At 42.4% G+C, this 18,676-nt stretch overlaps 1 protein-coding gene and 1 non-coding gene across 2 annotated transcripts in view; one reads left to right on the top strand and one right to left on the bottom strand.

The window, feature by feature from the left end:
• KDM5A (lysine demethylase 5A) overlaps window positions 1-18,676 on the bottom strand; it is a 71,812-nt gene that overhangs the window by 27,824 nt on the left and 25,312 nt on the right. Inside the window, exons 13-19 of the mRNA XM_058656003.1 lie at window positions 16,611-16,730; window positions 9,927-10,121; window positions 8,465-8,646; window positions 7,092-7,216; window positions 6,679-6,829; window positions 3,789-3,903; window positions 1,295-1,650 (exon numbers count right to left, since the gene is read on the bottom strand). Coding sequence (XP_058511986.1) covers window positions 1,295-1,650; window positions 3,789-3,903; window positions 6,679-6,829; window positions 7,092-7,216; window positions 8,465-8,646; window positions 9,927-10,121; window positions 16,611-16,730 — 1,244 coding nt within the window. The remainder of the gene's footprint in view (window positions 1-1,294; window positions 1,651-3,788; window positions 3,904-6,678; window positions 6,830-7,091; window positions 7,217-8,464; window positions 8,647-9,926; window positions 10,122-16,610; window positions 16,731-18,676) is intronic.
• On the top strand, window positions 18,162-18,268 carry LOC131478150 (U6 spliceosomal RNA). Its single transcript, XR_009244336.1, has one exon. It is a non-coding gene; the product is annotated as a U6 spliceosomal RNA (small nuclear RNA).

Below are 18,676 nucleotides of genomic sequence, written 5' to 3'. Positions count from 1 at the left end.
CACCCATATGGGATCCTGGTGCATGCAAGGCGAAGACTTTAGCCACTAGGCTATGATGCCAGGCCCTAAAACAAATCTTAAAAAAAAAAATAGAAGTATAATCTTTGCCTCATGAAACCTTTCAACCTTACAGGGAAGATTATTACAAGACTATTACAATACACTGTGCTAGGCAATAATAAAAGGAAAATTCCATTAAAATACACCCTAGGAGGACTTAATTGAGTGACAAGTAGAAGGCTCCGCAGAGATTACATTGAAGCTTGGACAGGCTGAGGTCAAAGCCATGCCTGAAGCAGTGGAAGTGTACCAGAGCGTTAAGCAGAAGAGAGAGTGGCATGGGAAATAAATATGTACAGAAGTCCAGATAAACAAGTAGCACGTCTGAGGAACTGCAAAGAAACTCACTACACACAGAACCCAGAATACAAGATAAAGGACGGAAGAAAATGAGGCTAGCTATGTAGGAGTCAACAAGTGAGAGGCAGGAAGGAAACTGGCTTTACAAATCAGGTGAGCAAGTCCAGATTTCACCCTGAGGGTGATGAGAGGTCGAGAGAGTGGCTTCCAGCAAGGGAGTTAAACAATGACATCTGTAATTTAGGAAATACCAGTGCATGGCAAGGTAAAGGATACACAAGAGAAGAGCAACATCCTACACTGTTGCTGTGACCTAAGCCTGCTAACAGTACAGTCTTAGAAGCAGTTCCAATGAAGAGAATTACCTGACTCAATGAGACTGGCGGTGCTGACACAACTGCTTAACATTTTCATGCCTGATGCTTATCACCCAGTGCTTCCCTGCATAATCCTCTACTCTAGAAAAGCCCATTTATTATCTGTCTTCTGAACACCTCCAACGTATTTCTCAAACCCAATTTACATTTCTCTCACCTCTTCTAGTGTCAATCCTACTCATTCTTCAAGGCGTTACCTAAGCTTTTACTTTCTCTCGAGCTACTCAACCGAACATCCAATCTCAACATTCTCTCTCCTCCTCTGAATTCCTATTAACAATTTTCTGTACCTTTTGGGTAACATAATAAAAAGCTTCACAATTCCTAGTTCCTAACTATAGTCGAAGGCTCTACATAAAGTACTACCTGGTGTCACTGCAAGTATTCTAACAAAGCATTCTGTAACAGCATGCACACATCTGAGACAGTCCATAGCCTACTGAGTCCCCCTCACCTGGTAACTTAGTCAGAAAATCATTTAACTCAACTTCTAATTAACTAGGCCTTTATGTTTCCTTTCCCCCTCCCACATCCTGACTTGTTAACCATGTGTTCACCTTGCCTGGAGGCAGACCTTAGCCTTCTCCTCCCATCTCTCAGAGACTGTAAGCAGCTCCTGCAGTTCGGCCATGGCTTTCTCCACAGCATGGTGGGGTGCCAGCCCTACTCCAGAGTCGATCAGTTTCTTCATGACATCCAAAGTGACTTGTTGTGGATCTGACAGGGTCAGTCTTACTTCATCCAACCATCGAGCCTGCTGTAGTTCCTGTTTCAATCGAGGTAACTCTGGGAGCTCCACATAGAGACTGGAGCCCATGTCTATCAACATCTGGAGTTTAGAAGAATCCGGGATTTCATCCATCATGGCCTCCTGAGCACGTTCATGAAACTCTTCCACATCATCCAGCAAATTCTTAAAAGTTGAACAAAATTTTAAATGAAAAAAACTTTAAAGACATAAACTACAATGGAAATAGACACAGTTCAGGCAGACTATTAGAGACTCTCTTATCACCTCACTAATATAGAATCAAATATTCAGATGAATTAAATTTATATCCTCCACTGTAATTCTATCCAGTCTTAATTTTAAAATATGACTTACTCAATAAATGTTTAAAGAGTACTGGCTTAGATGCATGTACTATTCTAGGCACAAAGAACAGAATAATATATAAAAACTTCTTGTCTTTTTTTTTTAAGATTTATTTATTTATTTGAAAGGCAGTTACTGGGGTGAGGAGGAAAAAAAAGAGATGAAGATATATTCCACTCCTGATTCACTCTCCAAATGGTTGCAAAGTCCTGGGCTGGGCCAGATGAGCCAGGAGCTCCATCCACGTCTCCCCAGCACTTAGGCATCCTCTGCTGTCTCCCTGGGCACATTAGCAGGAAGCTGAATTGGAAGTGGAGCAGCTAGGACTCAAGCAGTACCCTCAGGGGATGCTGGCACTGCAGACAGTGGTTTAACTAGCTGAGTCACAATGCCAGCCACAAAGTCCTTGTCTTTAAGAATACATGCCAATGTAGGGGGCCAGATGGTCAATATATAAATAAAGCATGCCAGCTGAAGCATGCAGAAAATAAAATAGGGCAATATGATACAGATTAACTAGAGAGATCAGGGGACATGTTACTTAACACAATGACACAGAAGACAGATAACAAAAAAGGAATAAAAGTAAGTGGTCACTGGAGCTATATGAACATCTTGGAAAAAAAATTAGTTTCAGCAGGGCAAGTAATAATTCCAAAAGCGTTGAAAGAGAATGAGTTTGACAGTCCAAGTAAATGAAGAAAAATGCAGCTAAAAACTAAATGAAGGTCAGATCACAAAATGCCTCATAGATTACAATGTGTTTGAATTTCACTTTAATGGTTTTCATTAAAATGGCACTGAAGAATCAGTGGGGTATTTTAACCACAGGGGGGAGAAAAAAGGACACAATCTGATTTATACTTTAAATGATCATTTTCACCATCAAATAAAATAAGCTGCTCATTGCTCATACAAAAACAGAAGAAAAAGCAGGTAAGGGGCTGCTACTGTCAATCAAGGAACAGGCTACACTGCCACACAGCACATTTAAACCAAGATTTACTTTTGGGGACGTATTTTGGAGGTGACAGCAGCTCTTGCTTGGAGAACAGACGTGGGGTACAGAAAATAGAGTAATCCAGGGGTGTGACTCATTTGACTCAGAAAATGGCTTTTAAAAATATACTTTAGTATGCCAACTAAAAATGTAGAGTATCGATCTAGATGTACAAGTCTGTGGAACAGAACTGTAGTGAGAGATTTGGGAACCAAAAGAATATAAATGATATTTAATGTCAATGGACAAACAATCTCAGGAGAGCATGTACCTAAAGAGCTGAGAGTCCCAACATATTCCAACACTTACAAGTCAAAGCAAATCAGAGAACAAACAGCAAAGAAAGCTTAAGAGAATGAACTGCCAATGAGCTAAGAAAACCAGAACGTGCCATGTTAGATGTTAACAAAGTCAGGTATCAAAACGTTCTTGCCAAATGAAGACAATGATACAATATTAGATTTTGGAAGTTGATAAAACTTGATAAATCCTATTTTAGGCAGCCTTAGCAACTGAAACATAAAAACATACATCAACCTATCAAAAGATCACTACTAATTATGCAGATTAATACACATTTGAAGTTTTCCATGTTCATTAAACTTACATCAGAGCTCTGGTAATTTCAGAGCTCTACATTTTAAATACTTCATATACTAGAAACCCACTGACACATCCAAGAGTTTTACTAATTATTACACTTCATTTACATCTGTTTGATAGGAATCCTATCCTAACTTAATATTTAAAAGACTCAATTATTTACAAAAAATTCTAAATATTAAAAAGGGAATAAAGGCTAAGTAACCATTAGAATGCTTACTAAGGAACTATCAACAGCAGCATACATGTAAGAAAATAAATAAAAAGTAGTCCAAATATATCGTCCTGTTAACCCAAAACAACACTCTAAACGACCAGGGATAATTACCCAAGAAATAATGCAATACTCCACCTTGACTTGTCGAGCTTGGCTGATGATGCATGGAAGACTAAAAAGCTGCTGGACAAAGGCCTTCAACTCCTCCACTGTCAATTTAGTCCGTGTCCTCCCACTATCTGGGCTCTGCCTGATGTGAAATAATATTGAGATACATACATATAAGAAAACATCAGTAATTCTGATACCAAAGGGGTTCCTGGTCTCCTGAGAATTTGAAACCAACAATCCTAGCACACTTGTACAAGGTCCCTAAGTTTTTAGATTCTCTAAGAGAATCAGAGACTTGTTGGAGCAAGACCTAAATCAGTTTTTTGGAAAAGACTGTCTAATAAAATGTAGATCTAAAAATTTACAAAGTAACTGTGAACTGGTATAGAAAAAAGCAAGCCTAGTGCAAGGAATACGGTCAAATGACTTAAAAAAAAAAAAAACAGGAAATGAAACACATATGAATTGTTGTAAGTTAGGAACAGTGCACGCTGCACTCCTTCCCAGCAACTTCCTCTGCATTTATCAAGGTTACGCTTTGCTGCCTTCTGCCTAGACTGTTACAGCATTTATTTATTTACATATACTTATTGCACATAGATAGTATGTCACATACTGTTTTAAAAACAGGAAATACAGCATTAAAAAATGATACAAGAGATCAGCATTGAAACAGAGCAGGTAAAGCTTTCACCTGTAATGCCAGCAAACTATTTGGGTGTTCAATTCATGGCCTAGCCCCACCACTTCTAACTTAGCTTTCCTGCCTGGGAAAGTCAACAGAGATGGATAAAATCTTTGGGCCCCTGTCCCTCATGCTGGAGCCTAGATCAAGCTCCTGGCTTGACCTCTCTGTCTCTCCCTTTCTGTAACTCTTCAAAATAAACAAACAAATCTCAACAACAAAACAAAACCTTTCTGATGTTGTAGTCAAGAATATATCCTAATGATGTTGGGGAAGAAGGGAGGAAACAGAAAATAAGTGAATTAGTACATCAGAAGGTGATAAGTCTAAGAGAAAAACAAAGCAGAAAAGAAAGATGGTTGTAATGTTAAAAAGGGTTGTCAAAAAGACATCAGGGCCCGGCGCCATGGCCTAGCAGCTAAAGTCCTCGCCTTGAACGCACCGGGATCCCATATGGGCGCTGGTTCTGATCCCGGCAGCTCCACTTCCCATCCAGCTCCCTGCTTGTGGCCTGGAAAAGTAGGAGAGGACGGCCCAAAGCTTTGGGACACTGCACCTGCGTGGGACACCTGGAAGAGGTTCCTGGTTCCCGGCTTCGGATCGGCACAGCACTGGCCGTTGCAGCTCACTTGGGGAGTGAATCATCGGAAGGAAAATCTTCCTGTCTCTCCTCCTCTCTGTATATCTGACTTTCCAATAAAAATAAATTAAAAAAAAAAAAAAAAAAAAAAAAGACAACAGCACAGCCCAAAGCCTTGGGACCTGCACCCGTATGCGAGACCTGGAGGAGGTTCCTGGCTCCTAGCTTTGGATCAGCACAGCACCAGCCGTTGTGGTCACTTGGGGAGTGAATCGTTAGACGGAAGATCTTCCTCTCTGTCTCTCCTCCTCTCTGTATATCTGACTTTGCAATAAAAATAAATAAAACTTTTTTTTTTTTTTCAAAAAAAAGACCTCAGCAAGGCAGGCATTTGGACGCCTGCATCAGATACTGAACTGCCTTGCTGTGCCCTCAGCTGCTCTGTTTTCAATCCAACTTCCTACCAATAAGCATCCTGGGAAGGAACAGGCAATGGTTCAAGTACTTGAGCTCCTACTACTCACATGGGAGACCTGGAATGAGCTCCAAGCTCCTGCTTCTGGCCTAGCCCAGTATGGTTGCTGTAAGCATTCAAGGAGTAAACCAGCAGATGGAAGATCTTTGTTTTTCAAATAATAATTAAAAAGAACACAAAAACAAACAGGCATTGGGACTGTCATCATGGTTGAACAGGTTAATTCCCTCCTTCAAGTGTCAGCATCCCATATGGGCACCAGTTCATGCCCCAGCTGCAGCCCTGCTTCCCATCCAGCTCCCTGCTCGAGGCCTGGGGTAGCAGTGGAGGATAGTCGAAAGCCTTGGAGTCCTGTACCTACATGGGAGACCTGGAACAAGCTCCTGGCTTCAGACCAGCTCAGCTCCAGCCACTGCAGCCATTTGGAGAGTGAACCAACAGACAGAAGATTTTTGTTGTGTCTTTCCTTCTTTCTGTAAATCAGTCTTTCTAGTAAAAAATTTAAATTAATCTTTAAAAACAAGGCTTCACCAGAAAGTGGTCCCTGAAAAAATAGAAAGCAAAACAAGCCACCTGGACAGGAGGGTGGGAGAAGAGTTCTACCAACAATGAAGAGCAAGTGGGCCAGCTTTAAGCAAGGACACAGCTTGGCTTGAAGGAAGAAGGGCAACAGCACAAGCTTGAGTGCCAGCAGGCCTGGCTGCTGTCTCCCTGCCTCACTCATTCATACTCACTTCAACTATCGTAACTAGTTTTTATTTAGGCCAACACTGTGGCATAGCAGATAAAGCAGCTGCCAGTGATGCCAGCATCTTACACTGGCATCAGTTCAAGTCCTGACTGTTCTACTTCTGATCCAGATCCCTGTTAACAACCTCGGAAAAGCAGAAGGACCAAGTAAAGTAAAGCCTGCCACCCACTTGTGAGACCCCAAAAAAACTGGTTTCGACTGTCCAACTCCAAACATTGCAGCCATCTTAAAAAAAAATTTCTCAGTTTTCAAACACCTGGGGGGTGAGAAGGAAAAGAGAAGACTCTTGTATTATGGGAAAAAGAGAAGGTTGCAAGGTCACAAGAAATTAAAGTTGTCAGGTCTCACAAGTCAGTTACAATTCTGGCTTTTAATCTGGAAGAAACAAGGAACCAATGGAGAATCAAACTCTTCGTTGTTTACCTGTGTTTCTGCTTTTTACTCAGGAGTAACTGAGCCACAGAAGCACAGGTCTCGGCTTCTTTTACCGCATCCCTGAGTTTTCGGAAGAGCTCATTCTCTGGATATTTCCTGTCCTCAGCATCTTCCAGCATTACTCGCAACTCAATCAAATCTGTAAAAACAAATAAATCACATACACGGTGGTCACAGAACAAACATCATTGTAAAATCATGAATAACCTCACTCAAGTTATCAAGCTATTCATAGAAATCTACAGCTGTGCAATGCACATTGCTGACCAGGTGAGTGTTCATTACCTAATGCTTAATCAATTCCTTATTCTAACACTTGAGAAAAAATTAACTCAAATAAAACAAGCTCTTTTAAAGTAACAGTAATTTCAACAAGTGCACACAAAAGAAGGAAACGTAACCTTTCTTATGGTTGAAGTTAGCAGATAATGCTTCTGTAACACGACTGACCCAGGTGTCATAGGACTGTGCCCTGACTTTCACGCCATACAAAAGGGAAGGAAGCTCTTCTAATGGGTAACGATATCTGTTAAAAACAAAACAAACAATGTTAAGGAAAACAAAACAAAACAAACAAAAGGCAGTAAGCTATCAACAAACTGGGCCTGCTTGGTTACTAAAGCCGGTGCAGTGGACAACAGCCCAAATATGGGGACATGACAGCTCATTGAGGCCTGCAGAGGACATCCAGTAAAAAGTATAGCAGAACCAACTGGACAATACCAGGCAAACACTGACAGCAAATATCTAGGCAAACGGAGACTCTAAGGTCAACTATGCCGGCCAATAAACCTTGGAAGACTATCCTTACCCTTTGAGCAACAGAATCAACATCTCAGAACTATCAAAACCACTTGAACAATATCCTCAGATCATGCTCCACATTGGGGATCTTAGGATGACATTAAGAGGCCGTCACCCATTCCGAGGTACTGATGCAGTTAGGCTGCTCGGAGCAGTCCTCTCATATTCTCTCACCTCCAGGTCCATTTACACTTAAAAAAAAAAAAATGGAAACAATTGTCTAACCTATTTTCTCCCATTCCTTGACCCTCCCCGCCCCAATCTGTGGTCCATATGGGTATACATACTTCCCAACTACATAAATGTCAAAAAAAAATTAATGCAAAAAAACACAAAGCAATAAAAGCTATTAACAAACAAAGTTTCAAATATCATCAACATAAGTGTAATAGGGAAATAGGTTCTTGATTCATATAAAACCAAAGAGCCCACAATTTTAATGAAGGGGGATATAAGGAACATACAAAATGGAAAGAGGCTAAATTTTAGCTGCCAAACAAACATGGTCCAATTTTACAAGACGAGTTCTCAAGCAGGGGAAGTAAATGAGCAGAGGCAGAGAAGAGCATAACCAAGAATATTAAAGCTACTGCTATGGGTCTGGCATGATGGCCTAGTGGTTGAATCTTCTCCTTGCACATACTGAGATCCCATACGGGTGCTGGTTTGTGCCCCAGCTGTTCCACTTCCCATCCAATTCCCTGCTTGTGGCCTGGAAAAGCAGTCGAGGACAGCCCAAAGCCTTGGGACCCTGCACCCACGCGGGAGACCCAGAAGAAGCTCCTGTCTCCTGGCTTCAGATCAGCTCAGCTCTGGCCACTGCAACCACTTAGGAAGTAAACCAGTGTATGGAAGATCTTTCTCACTGTCTCTCCTTCTCTCTGTAAATCTGTCTTTCCAATAATAATAATAATAAAAACCTGTTGCTTCACAGTAAGTAACAGAGGTTTCACCAGACACATTTGGATACCTAAGACATTTCTTCTGCATGGGGCAGGGACAGAGATCAGTTGGATGGTAGAGACATACAAGCCGCTCAGGATTACAAGAGCACGTGAGAGCAGAGAGAAAGCATGTGGTTCTGCATGCCGAACACTGCCGTTCATCATCAGGAACAAGCTCAAACACTTCTTCTTCTGACATCAGCACACCCTGAAATATAATTTGTGACATTGAATTAAGTCTAATTTTTAAGACACCACAAATCTTGTTTTCTTCTACAGTAACTTTCTGCAAGCTGACAAGCTACATACTAACAAAACAACAAATCTGACATTATTTCCTAAAGGTGTGTTCTGAGGACCACTAATACTAAAGGACCACTAATACTAAAATAATATTCTCGAGAATCAAGATGGCGGAATAGGGTAAGGACACGTTTAAACAGAGAAATGTTAGCCAATGTGAAGCAGAAAGGGCACATTCCAGGAAACAGGAGAGGACAGAACAACAGCAGAGAGGTACCTGGAGACTGACAGACACAGGAAAGCAGCGGACACAACGGTGTGGTGTTGCAGTGACTGATACCCCAGTGGCATTCAGCAAGTGGCGATGTGAACTGCACCGGCAGCCAAAATTCCACCAGCAACAAGAAGGGAAGGGGCATTCACTGGGAGCTCAGGAGGTGAACCCAGTGGAAAAACTGCTCATCATGTTGGTCTGTTTGATTTGACCAGGATCAGAGACAGAGTGGCAGATCCCAGACAGGCAGCATGGGAACAGAGTACATTTCACAGCCCAGTCTGCCCATTAGACCTGAATCAGGCATCATTTTGTATAGGGAGGCAAGGGCTACAGGCAGTAATGCGCATGCACTGAGCTGGGAGTGAAATCATTTCTGTCTCAGTGAACTGCAACAACATGACATCCTACAGATTCCACCAATGATAGGTGCAGGTAGCCCTCAGACCTGATGTCCAGCAGATCAAGAACTCTAACAGTAGGGCTCAGCGCAATAGCATAGTAGTTAAAGTCCTCGCCTTGAATGCACTGGGGGATTCCATACGGGCGCCGGTTCTAATCCCAGCTGCCCTGATTCCCATTCAGCTCCCTGCCTGTGGTCTGGGAAAGCAGTCAAGGACGGGCCCAAAGCTTTGGGACCCTGCACCCACATGGGAGACCCGAAAGAGGATCTGGGCTCCTGGCTTCGAATTGGCTCAACTCCAGCTGTTATGGCCAACTGGGGATTGAACCATCAGACGGGAAATCTTCTTCTGTCTCCTCCTCTGTATATCCGCCTTTCCAATAAAAATAAATAAATCTTAAAAAAAAAAAAACTTTCAATCTGAAAAAACCAAAACTGGAATTACAAAATGTGTAAAACTGCATCCCAATTAGTGATTTTTTGTGTTCAATTTCTGCAGGGATCTAGATAATCCTTAACACATCCCATAAACACTGTCAACCATAAGACAGGGTCTCAGCAAACTCACCATCTGCACAACAGACTCCCTCAACCGTGTCTCCTCTTCAGTCAGGAGCGTCAGTTCTTTGCAGACCATAGCAGCCAAGCCAACATCCAGGCATTCGGGATCTGCTGCCATCTTGAAGATAAGCTCCTCATGGGAAAAGACACAATGGCGCCTCAGCCGGCGGTAATGGCTCACACACTGACGTCCAATAGGCAACTAAAATCAGAGATTTCTACGTTAAATCAGTTGCTAATAATATACTCCAGAACCAGCCACTATTTATCCTTCAGAGTTTCCCTTCTATTATAAAGATGACAATAACAAATTCCACTTGAACTTGTTCAACTATATATAAGGAATCTTTATGACCCAAAAGGAATTCCAAAAGCCTTCCCAGAGAAAATTTCCATACTTAACATGTTAAGTTTCTAGCCAAAGTGTTCATTTTCTACTCATGTATATCAAGAAGCAAAAGCTGCTTGGCATATAAACAAGGCAGCAAACTCTTGTAAACCAATCTAACACTACCTTCATCTAATAAAAAACAACTCTATAAAAAATGACTTCAAAGTTCAGACTATAAAGAACTAGCACTGATTCCCATAGCACAAGAAAAAAGACGACTTTTCAACTTTCTTGAAACAATGAAAGCAAAAGACGAATTAAATCTAAGTATCTAAATATCCTGATTAAAAAAAAAAAAACCTGCTTGAACCTGGCACAATGACTCAATGACTGAATCCTCACCTCGCAGGAGCCAGGATCCCATATGCGTGCCGATTCATGTCCTGGCCGCTCCACCTCCCTTCCATCTCTCTGCTCGTTGCCTGGGAAGGCAGTTCAGGATGGCCCAAAGCTTTGGGATCCTGCACCCACATAGGAGACAGAAGAGACTCCTGGTTTCAGATTGCTTCAGCCGTGGCCACTGTGGCCACTTGGGGAATGAACCAACAGATGGAAAAAGTTTCTGTCTCTCTTGCAAATCTGCCTTTCCAATAAAAATAGATCTTCACAATAAATAAAATAGAGAAAATGTAAGAAAATTGATTTGTAAGAACCTTTTAGGATTCATCTCCACTTTGCAAAAAGCACAATGGAATCAGAGGACTCAAGAGAAGCTGAAGGCTACACCTGAATGAAGTGAAATTTCTATGCTCTTTCCTTATCATTCCCAAGGAAAAGAAAAAGTGCACGGAATATTTTATCAGCAGTTATCTTCTCTACTACAACATGCAAACCTTCTATGTCTTAACTGTTCAATATATACTCTGGATATTTTTTGTAGAACTTCAAAACAAGGGTATGTAGAAAAACAAATGGAGTTTGTAACAGTTAATTTTTACAAGGTACAACAAAGCCAAACAACAGAACTGATCATTCACTGTCGCTTAGAAAAATCAGTCTATTTCACACGAAAAATAAAAGCACTACTACTTTTCACTAAAATCACAATCTTCTGAAGCATATCAAGGGCTCTCATACCACTTACCACCCATCTTGTGTGATGTTTTTAAATGAAATCTACTAACACCTTTGCATACCAGCAAAGAAGCGTAGGTTAGGCACACAACACCAGTAAGAGTGGCCATATCAAAGGAGAACCTTACCTTAATGCGTGTCTGAAACATTCTGTTTCCTACCCAACATCTAGCCAAGTACCACATAAATCATAAGCACTCAAGAAACATCTGTTGAATTCTGGTGACAAAGTTGTAGCACAGATTAAACTGCCACTTGGAATCCATGTATTTTATACAAGAGTGCCAATTCAAATCCTAGCACCTCCACTTCTGACCCAGCTTCCTGTAAGCGACCCTTGAAGGCAGTAAATGATGGCTCAAGTGCTTGGGTCTCTGCTAACCACATGGAAAACCTAGATGGAGTTCCGGAAGCCTTGCTTCAGTAGGGCCCAACTCTGACTGGTGCTGCAGACACTTGGAAAGTGAATCACCAGATACAAGACCGACTATCCGTCTCTCTCCCTCTCTGGCTCTCTTTCAAGATAAAAGTAAATAAACAATCATTTTAAAAGTTAGTTCAATTTTTAAAAAATACAGCACAAATCAAATGCAAAATTCCTAAATGTCTTATCCTCGCTGAAGTTAGGCTACCACCTAAGTGGTAACACAAAAGTTTAGAATTGCTAGATTGCTGGGAGGGGCACCGTGGTACAGCAAGTTAAGCAACTCCCTGTTATGTTGGTGTCAACATGGGTGCCGATTCATGTTCCATCTGATCTGCTTTCGATCCAGCGCCCTAATAAAGGCCTGGGAAAGGAGGAACAGAGAGCTCCCGTGCTTGTGCCTCTTTTACCCACGTGGGAAAGGTGGAAGCAGCTCCTAGTTCCTGGCTTCAGCCTGGCCCAGCCCTGGCTGCTGTGGACATCTGAATTAACCAGTAGATGCAAGCTCACTTGCTCACTCACTCTCTCTTCCCCTCTCTGTTACTCTGCCTTTCAAGTAAACAATCTTGAAGAAAATTAGATCACATAAAACTGTTCATTATATCATTTTATCCATTAGCCAAGAAATAAAGATAGCCAAGAAAAAACCTAAGATGCAATATATTTGTGCCAAAATGTTAAGACAGGCAACAGTCTTTGTTGAAAGACAATGTGTATTATAAATGTACATTCTTTCAAAACCAGTATCACATAACCATAATTATTTTTACATCCACCTCACAAAAAAATAGGTAATACATTTAATGCACAAACCTGGGAATAGGTCCAGTCGGGGAGCTAAGGGGACAGATGGCAAGCACAGGGGCTGAAATGAATGCAGTGGTCGGGGCTGGACATGGCTGTGGTATCACTCAGATTGGATGTGGACTGGATCTGCAGTGTGCCAGACTGGACTAGACTCTAGTACATACTGTGCTCATGAGAAACAGGATGGGTTTAGCATGGGTTGGACTAGGTCTCGGCTTCCACTGAGCTACATGAGAGATGTGTCTAGGTACAGATCAAGTGTGGCTGGGCAAGAACTGAAATGGGTGTGAGCCAGTTGAGCAAAGCCACTGTTTCTGCCATGACAGGAAGTGGACCAAGTCAGCCTGGACCAAGGGCCACAGGGAGGGTTGCCTGATGGAGGAGCTTGGGGATCTTTTTGTCAGGATGCAGTTCCTGAAGCCCAGCTCAAGAACCAAGGCAAAGAACAACTCAGACCAGACCAGGTCACAGTACCCACCAGCATACATGAGGGTTAGGTCTGCGGGTGGGCCAGGCTGGGCCAGTTCATAATACCCACTGGCAAATCTGAGAACGAGGGTGCGGGACAGGCAAAGTCGGGCCACAGCACTAGTAAACATTAGGGCCAGACTGGCGTTTGGCAGGGCCAGGTTGGGCAGTAGTACCCACTAGCGTGAGCTACAACTGGGACCAGATGGGTTGGGCCAGTAACAGTACCCACTGGCAAATGCCGAAGTGAGATGGGCCATGCCAGACACAACACGAAGCTTGGAGGTGTTACAAACTGGGTAGGGGAGCTGTAGGGACTCTCCTGCTGAGCCACTGTTCCTGCCGGTAAGCATGACAGCTGAGACTGTGCGCAGATCAGGTTGGGCAGAGCTATAACACCCGTTGGCCTGAATATGAACTGGGCTGGGAAAGAGATAGGCTCAGTTGACTATACCCACTGGTGCAGGCATGAGCCAGAATGGGGGCAGGATGGTTGGGCTTTGCCACAGCATCAGCTAGCAAGTGCTGCAATAGGGTGCAGGTCCTGTTGAGCTAGACTGCAGAACCACCTGACAGTGTAAGATTCAGGTCTGAGAGTGTGCCCAGTAGGGAAACTGTGGGTACCCCTCTGATGGGCTACAACTCTCATTAGCAAGCATAAGAACCAGGACTGGGGGCAGGCCTGGCTAGACAGGCGGTGGCACCCACTGGCAAGAGTACGGGTTGGAAGGTGAAGTTGGCTGGGATGAGTTAAGCTGCAACACCCAATTATGTATATGCAAGCGGAACGGGAGGGTGAGACAGACTGGACCAGTTCACTGCACATGCTGGCAGACACAGAAACCAGGGCTGGGTGATTGGGGTTTTTGGGGGTGGCTCTGACTGGGCTGCAGCTCGATGGTACCTGTGAGGGCCAACTGAGTGGAGGGCAGGGTTGGCCTGGGCTGCAGCACCATTGGTTTGCATAAGAAATGGGGCTGGAGATAGATTTGACCTAGCAATTGCAATTACGAATGTTGAAGCAGAATGATGTGGGTGATAGAATGAACTGGAAACTGTACAGGTGGGTACACACAAGAGACAGGCCTGAGATCACCTTGGACGAGATTGCTTTGAGGCTCCCCCCAAATAAACCTCTGGACTCATAATTCCAACTACGGGGAAAATGGCAGGACCTGTGGTCTGACAATGGAGTGCATCTGTCAAAACTACACCTCCTCAGTGGCTCTGACAGAGCAGTGGACGACATACCCAGAGGCACATGGAGGATATGCCAGACAACTAGCACCGGAAGAAGACACCTGGTATCAGAGCAGAGGAAGGAGGGCAGAACAGATTGATCAACTACCCCAGTGAAGCATGACAGTAAACATCTGAGCAAACAGAGACTCAGAGGTGGACTGTCAGCCAATGGACCTTGGGAGGATATCCTCATCCTTGCACCTGCAAGACTGACAGCATTTCAGAACTAACGAAACCACGTGAGCAGAACTCTTGAGGCATGCTCCACATCAGGGACTTTGGGATGACACTGAGTGGCCCGTCCCCATCCCCAGGTGCTGAGGTGGTTGGGAGGCTCGGTGTGGCTTCTCTTGTCTTACCCATTTTCTCCTGATTCTGGACCCTTCCCACGCTAATCAACTACGTAATCATCCAAAACTTAAAAAAAAAAAAAAAAAAACATGGAACAAAACACCTGGAAACATGCTGCTGGGACAACTGGTTGATAGCCTGCAGAAACAAAAAAATAGATCCACATCTCTCACCATACACTAAGATCAGATCTAAATGGATAACAGATCTAAACCTACATCCAGAAACCTTCAAACTTTTGGAAGAAAATGTTGGAAACACACTGGAACACTTAGGGGTAGGCCCTCACTTCCTAAAAAAGACTCCAGATGCAGCAGAAATCAAGACCAAAATAAACAATTGGGACCTCATCAAACTAAGAAGCTTCTGTACAGCTAGAGAAACAATCAACAAAGTAAAAAGGCAACCCACAGAATGGGAGAAGATCTTCGCACACGACATAGGTGATAGAGGGCTAATATCCAGAATATACAAAGAGCTACAAAACAACCAAAATGTCAAAACAAACAAGCCACTCAAGAAATGGGCACGGGAAATGGGCAGACACTTCACAAAGGAACAAACCCAAATGGCAAATAAACATATGAAAAAATGCTCAAGTTCCCTGGCAATAAGGGAAATCCAAATTAAAACATCAATGAGGTACCACCTAACGCCAGTAAGACTGGCCCACATGAATAAAAGCACCAACGACACTTGTTGGCGAAGTTGCGGGGAAAAGGGAACCCTACTCCACTGCTGGTGGGGCTGCAGGCTGGTACAGCCTCTATGGAAATCAGTATGGAGAATATTCAAACAACTCAAATTCAACATACCGTATGATCCAGCAATAGCACTCCTAGGAATATATCCAGAACACTTGTTCTATGAGAAACCAACATGTACTCCTATGTTCATAGCAGCACAATCAGTAATTGCAAAAACATGGAAACAACCAAAATGCCCATCAACAGAGGATTGGATAAGAAAGCTATGGTTCATCTACTCCATGGAATACTACTCAGCTATTAAAAAAAACAAAATGCAGTTCTTTGTGGCCAAATGGGCCAAACTGGAAACCATAATGCTAAGGGAAATGAGCCAATCCCAAAAGGTTAAATACCACATGTTTGCCTTAATTTAAGATGATATGATGTTATGTATAACATGTTATGTTTTGAATGTTATATGTTGTGTATAAACTAAAATTGAAGTATAGGTGAGGTGGTCACAGAAGGTGGCTGGGAACCCGCATTTACTTTTAACATATTGGTTACTCATTACTATGTCAATTAATTCCATAATGATGTAAATTTTTGCTGATGGTATGTTGGAGCTTTCAATTGACTGGGATGATACTCTGCTGGCTCTGTCATCAGACCAGAGAGGGTATACCTAAGAAACCGTTGAACTTGACGGGACAATAAGATGCTGGACTCTATGTTTGGTATACGCTTGCAATGGGGAAATCTCAACTGAACTTGAGCTGTGGTTATGCAATAAGGTGGAGGAATCCACCATGGTGGGAGGGTTTGGGGAGGGGTGGGGAGAACCCAAGTATCTATGTAACTGTGTCACATAATACAATGTAATTACTGAAGTTAAATAATAAATAATTAAAAAAAAAAAAAAAAAATCTCTAAAAGTCTAATGATCATTTTTTTTTTAAAGATCCAACAGTGCTCAGAGAAAGAAGACCAAAGAAAGCATACACCTCTAGAAAAGGATTCAGAAAATAAATTGCTCATTTAAAGTTCAAACAAAAAGAAAAATTGTACCTGGATAAGGAAAAAGGAACTACAAGATCGTCCAAGTAAGGAATACAGAAACTCTACATAACTTTCTAAACTACAACAGTCACCCTATCACTGAAATATCCGTAACTGAACCCAACCAGATGTAGTGTGTGTGAGGGTGCTAGCAGACGTACAACGGCCATTTGCTATAAAACAGACCCAGTCAGCAGTACAGAAGTTCACAGCTTCAGCAAAGTTGTACCCCTGATTAAATCCAGAGTGGTAGGCACGAGGGAACGTCACAACAAACTCTCCAGCACACTGATTGGTCCTGTAGACCTAAATGCAAATAGGGAAAAAAGGATACAAAAAAAAAAAAAAAAGATAAAAACAATAACGAAAAGGAGACTTTAACTAGATTTCAGAAATTTCTGAAAAGCTGAAACACAAAAGCATTAACATAAACATTAACAAATATCAGGATTTTAGAAGCAGTGAGAATTTCACTTTAAAAGTCATTCACATCTAAGTTATGACTCACTTCACAAATTAACAGCCAAAAAAGATTCCCAAGGAGAAAATGTCACTCTCACTGAGCACTTAGTTTCCTAATTTTATGACTGTAAAAAATGATTGAGAATGGAATTGGCTATTACCTCTGGATAGTTTTGAGGAAATTAGTCAGCTCATAAGTCATATGGGCTATCCCCAAACCAGATATTCATAAGTCTACTTTTGTCTTCTAATACAGTGTATGTCTTCCAAGAAGTCCAAGATTCTCATTTAAATACACACTTTAAAGACGAGGTAACATTACAGATGTTACTCATCTGACTTCCTCATGAAGATGAGAGTGAACATTGACTGTTATGTATAAACTTACTAAATGATACACTTTATCACGTTTAAGTAGCTTCTATTTGAAAATTACCCCCAAACATCGAACATTAGTAAAGTGAGAGTATATTTTACTTCACTAACTCGTGCATTAATACTCTGGTTTCTCTTCAAATCGTATAAATCTTTCGCCTTTTACTAACTCGTGCATTAGAAACTCTGAAATCTTTATTTGAAAAGTAAGAATAATTAAGATACCACAAAGAATCAACACTGTTCCATAATGGGTTAAGCAGCCACTTGTAATCTGGCATCCCATACCAGGACCAGTTTGATCTGATAGTTCCACTTAGTTTTCTGCTAATACGTTTGGGAAGGCAGTGAAATATGGCCTGTGTATTGGGCCACCTACACAGGAGACCTGCATCAAGTAACAGGTTACTGGCTTCAGCTTGGCTTTGGCCTGCTCCAGTCCTGGCCAGAAGAGTTATTTGAGAACTAAACCAGCAATGAAGATCAATCTCTCTCTCTCTTTCTCTCTTTCCTTCTTTCAATCTATCTCTCTTCTTTATAACTCTGCCTGTCAAAAACAAACCTTTAAGGCCCTGTGCAGCAGCCTAGTCGCTAAATTCTCACCTTACGTGCAACAGGACTCCATGTGGGTACCAGTTCATATCCCTGCAGCTCCACTTCCCAACCAGCTCCCTGCTTGTGGCTTGAGAAAGCAACAGAAAATGGCCCAAGAATTTGGGACCCTGCTCCTGGGATGGCCCAATGCCTTGGGACCCTACGACTGCAGACTGGCTCAGCTCTGCCCATCGCAGCCACTTGGGGAGTAAACCAGTGGATGGAAGATCTTTCTCTCTGCATCTCCTTCTCTCTGAAAATCTGCCTTTCAATAAAGAATAAATCTTTCTTTAAAAAGGGGGGAGGGTGCTCGCTTTGGCAGCACATATACTAAAATTGGAACGATACAGAGAAGATTAGCATGGCCCCTGCACAAGGATGACATGCAAATTCGTGAAGCGTTCCATATTTTTCTTGAATAAAAGTTTAAAAAAAAAAAAAAAAAAAAGGGGGGGGAGGAGAGGAAGGAGTGGCGGCGCGATAGCCTAGTACCTAAATGCCCGCCTTGCACCCACTGGGATGCCCATATGAGCATTCAGTTCGTGTCCCGCTGCTCCCCTTCCCATCCAGCTTCCTGCTTATGGCCTGGAAAAGCAGTAGAGAATGGCCCAAAGCCTTAGGTCCCTGAACCTTGGAAGAAGCTCCTGGCATTGGATAAGCTCAGCTCTGGCCATTGCAGCCAAGTGTGGAACAAACCAACGGATGGAATCTCTCTCCCTCTCTAACACTGACTTTCAAGTAAAGTAAATAATAAAATATTTAAAGTGTGTATACACACACACACGTATACATATATGTGTATATTATACCCATTTTTGATG

Source organism: Ochotona princeps, chromosome 27 (genome assembly GCF_030435755.1).
Source record: "Ochotona princeps isolate mOchPri1 chromosome 27, mOchPri1.hap1, whole genome shotgun sequence".
Classification (NCBI taxonomy): Eukaryota; Metazoa; Chordata; class Mammalia; order Lagomorpha; family Ochotonidae; genus Ochotona; species Ochotona princeps.
The sequence above is the reverse complement of the archived record's forward strand: the minus strand, read 5'-3'. Positions and strand labels throughout refer to the sequence as shown.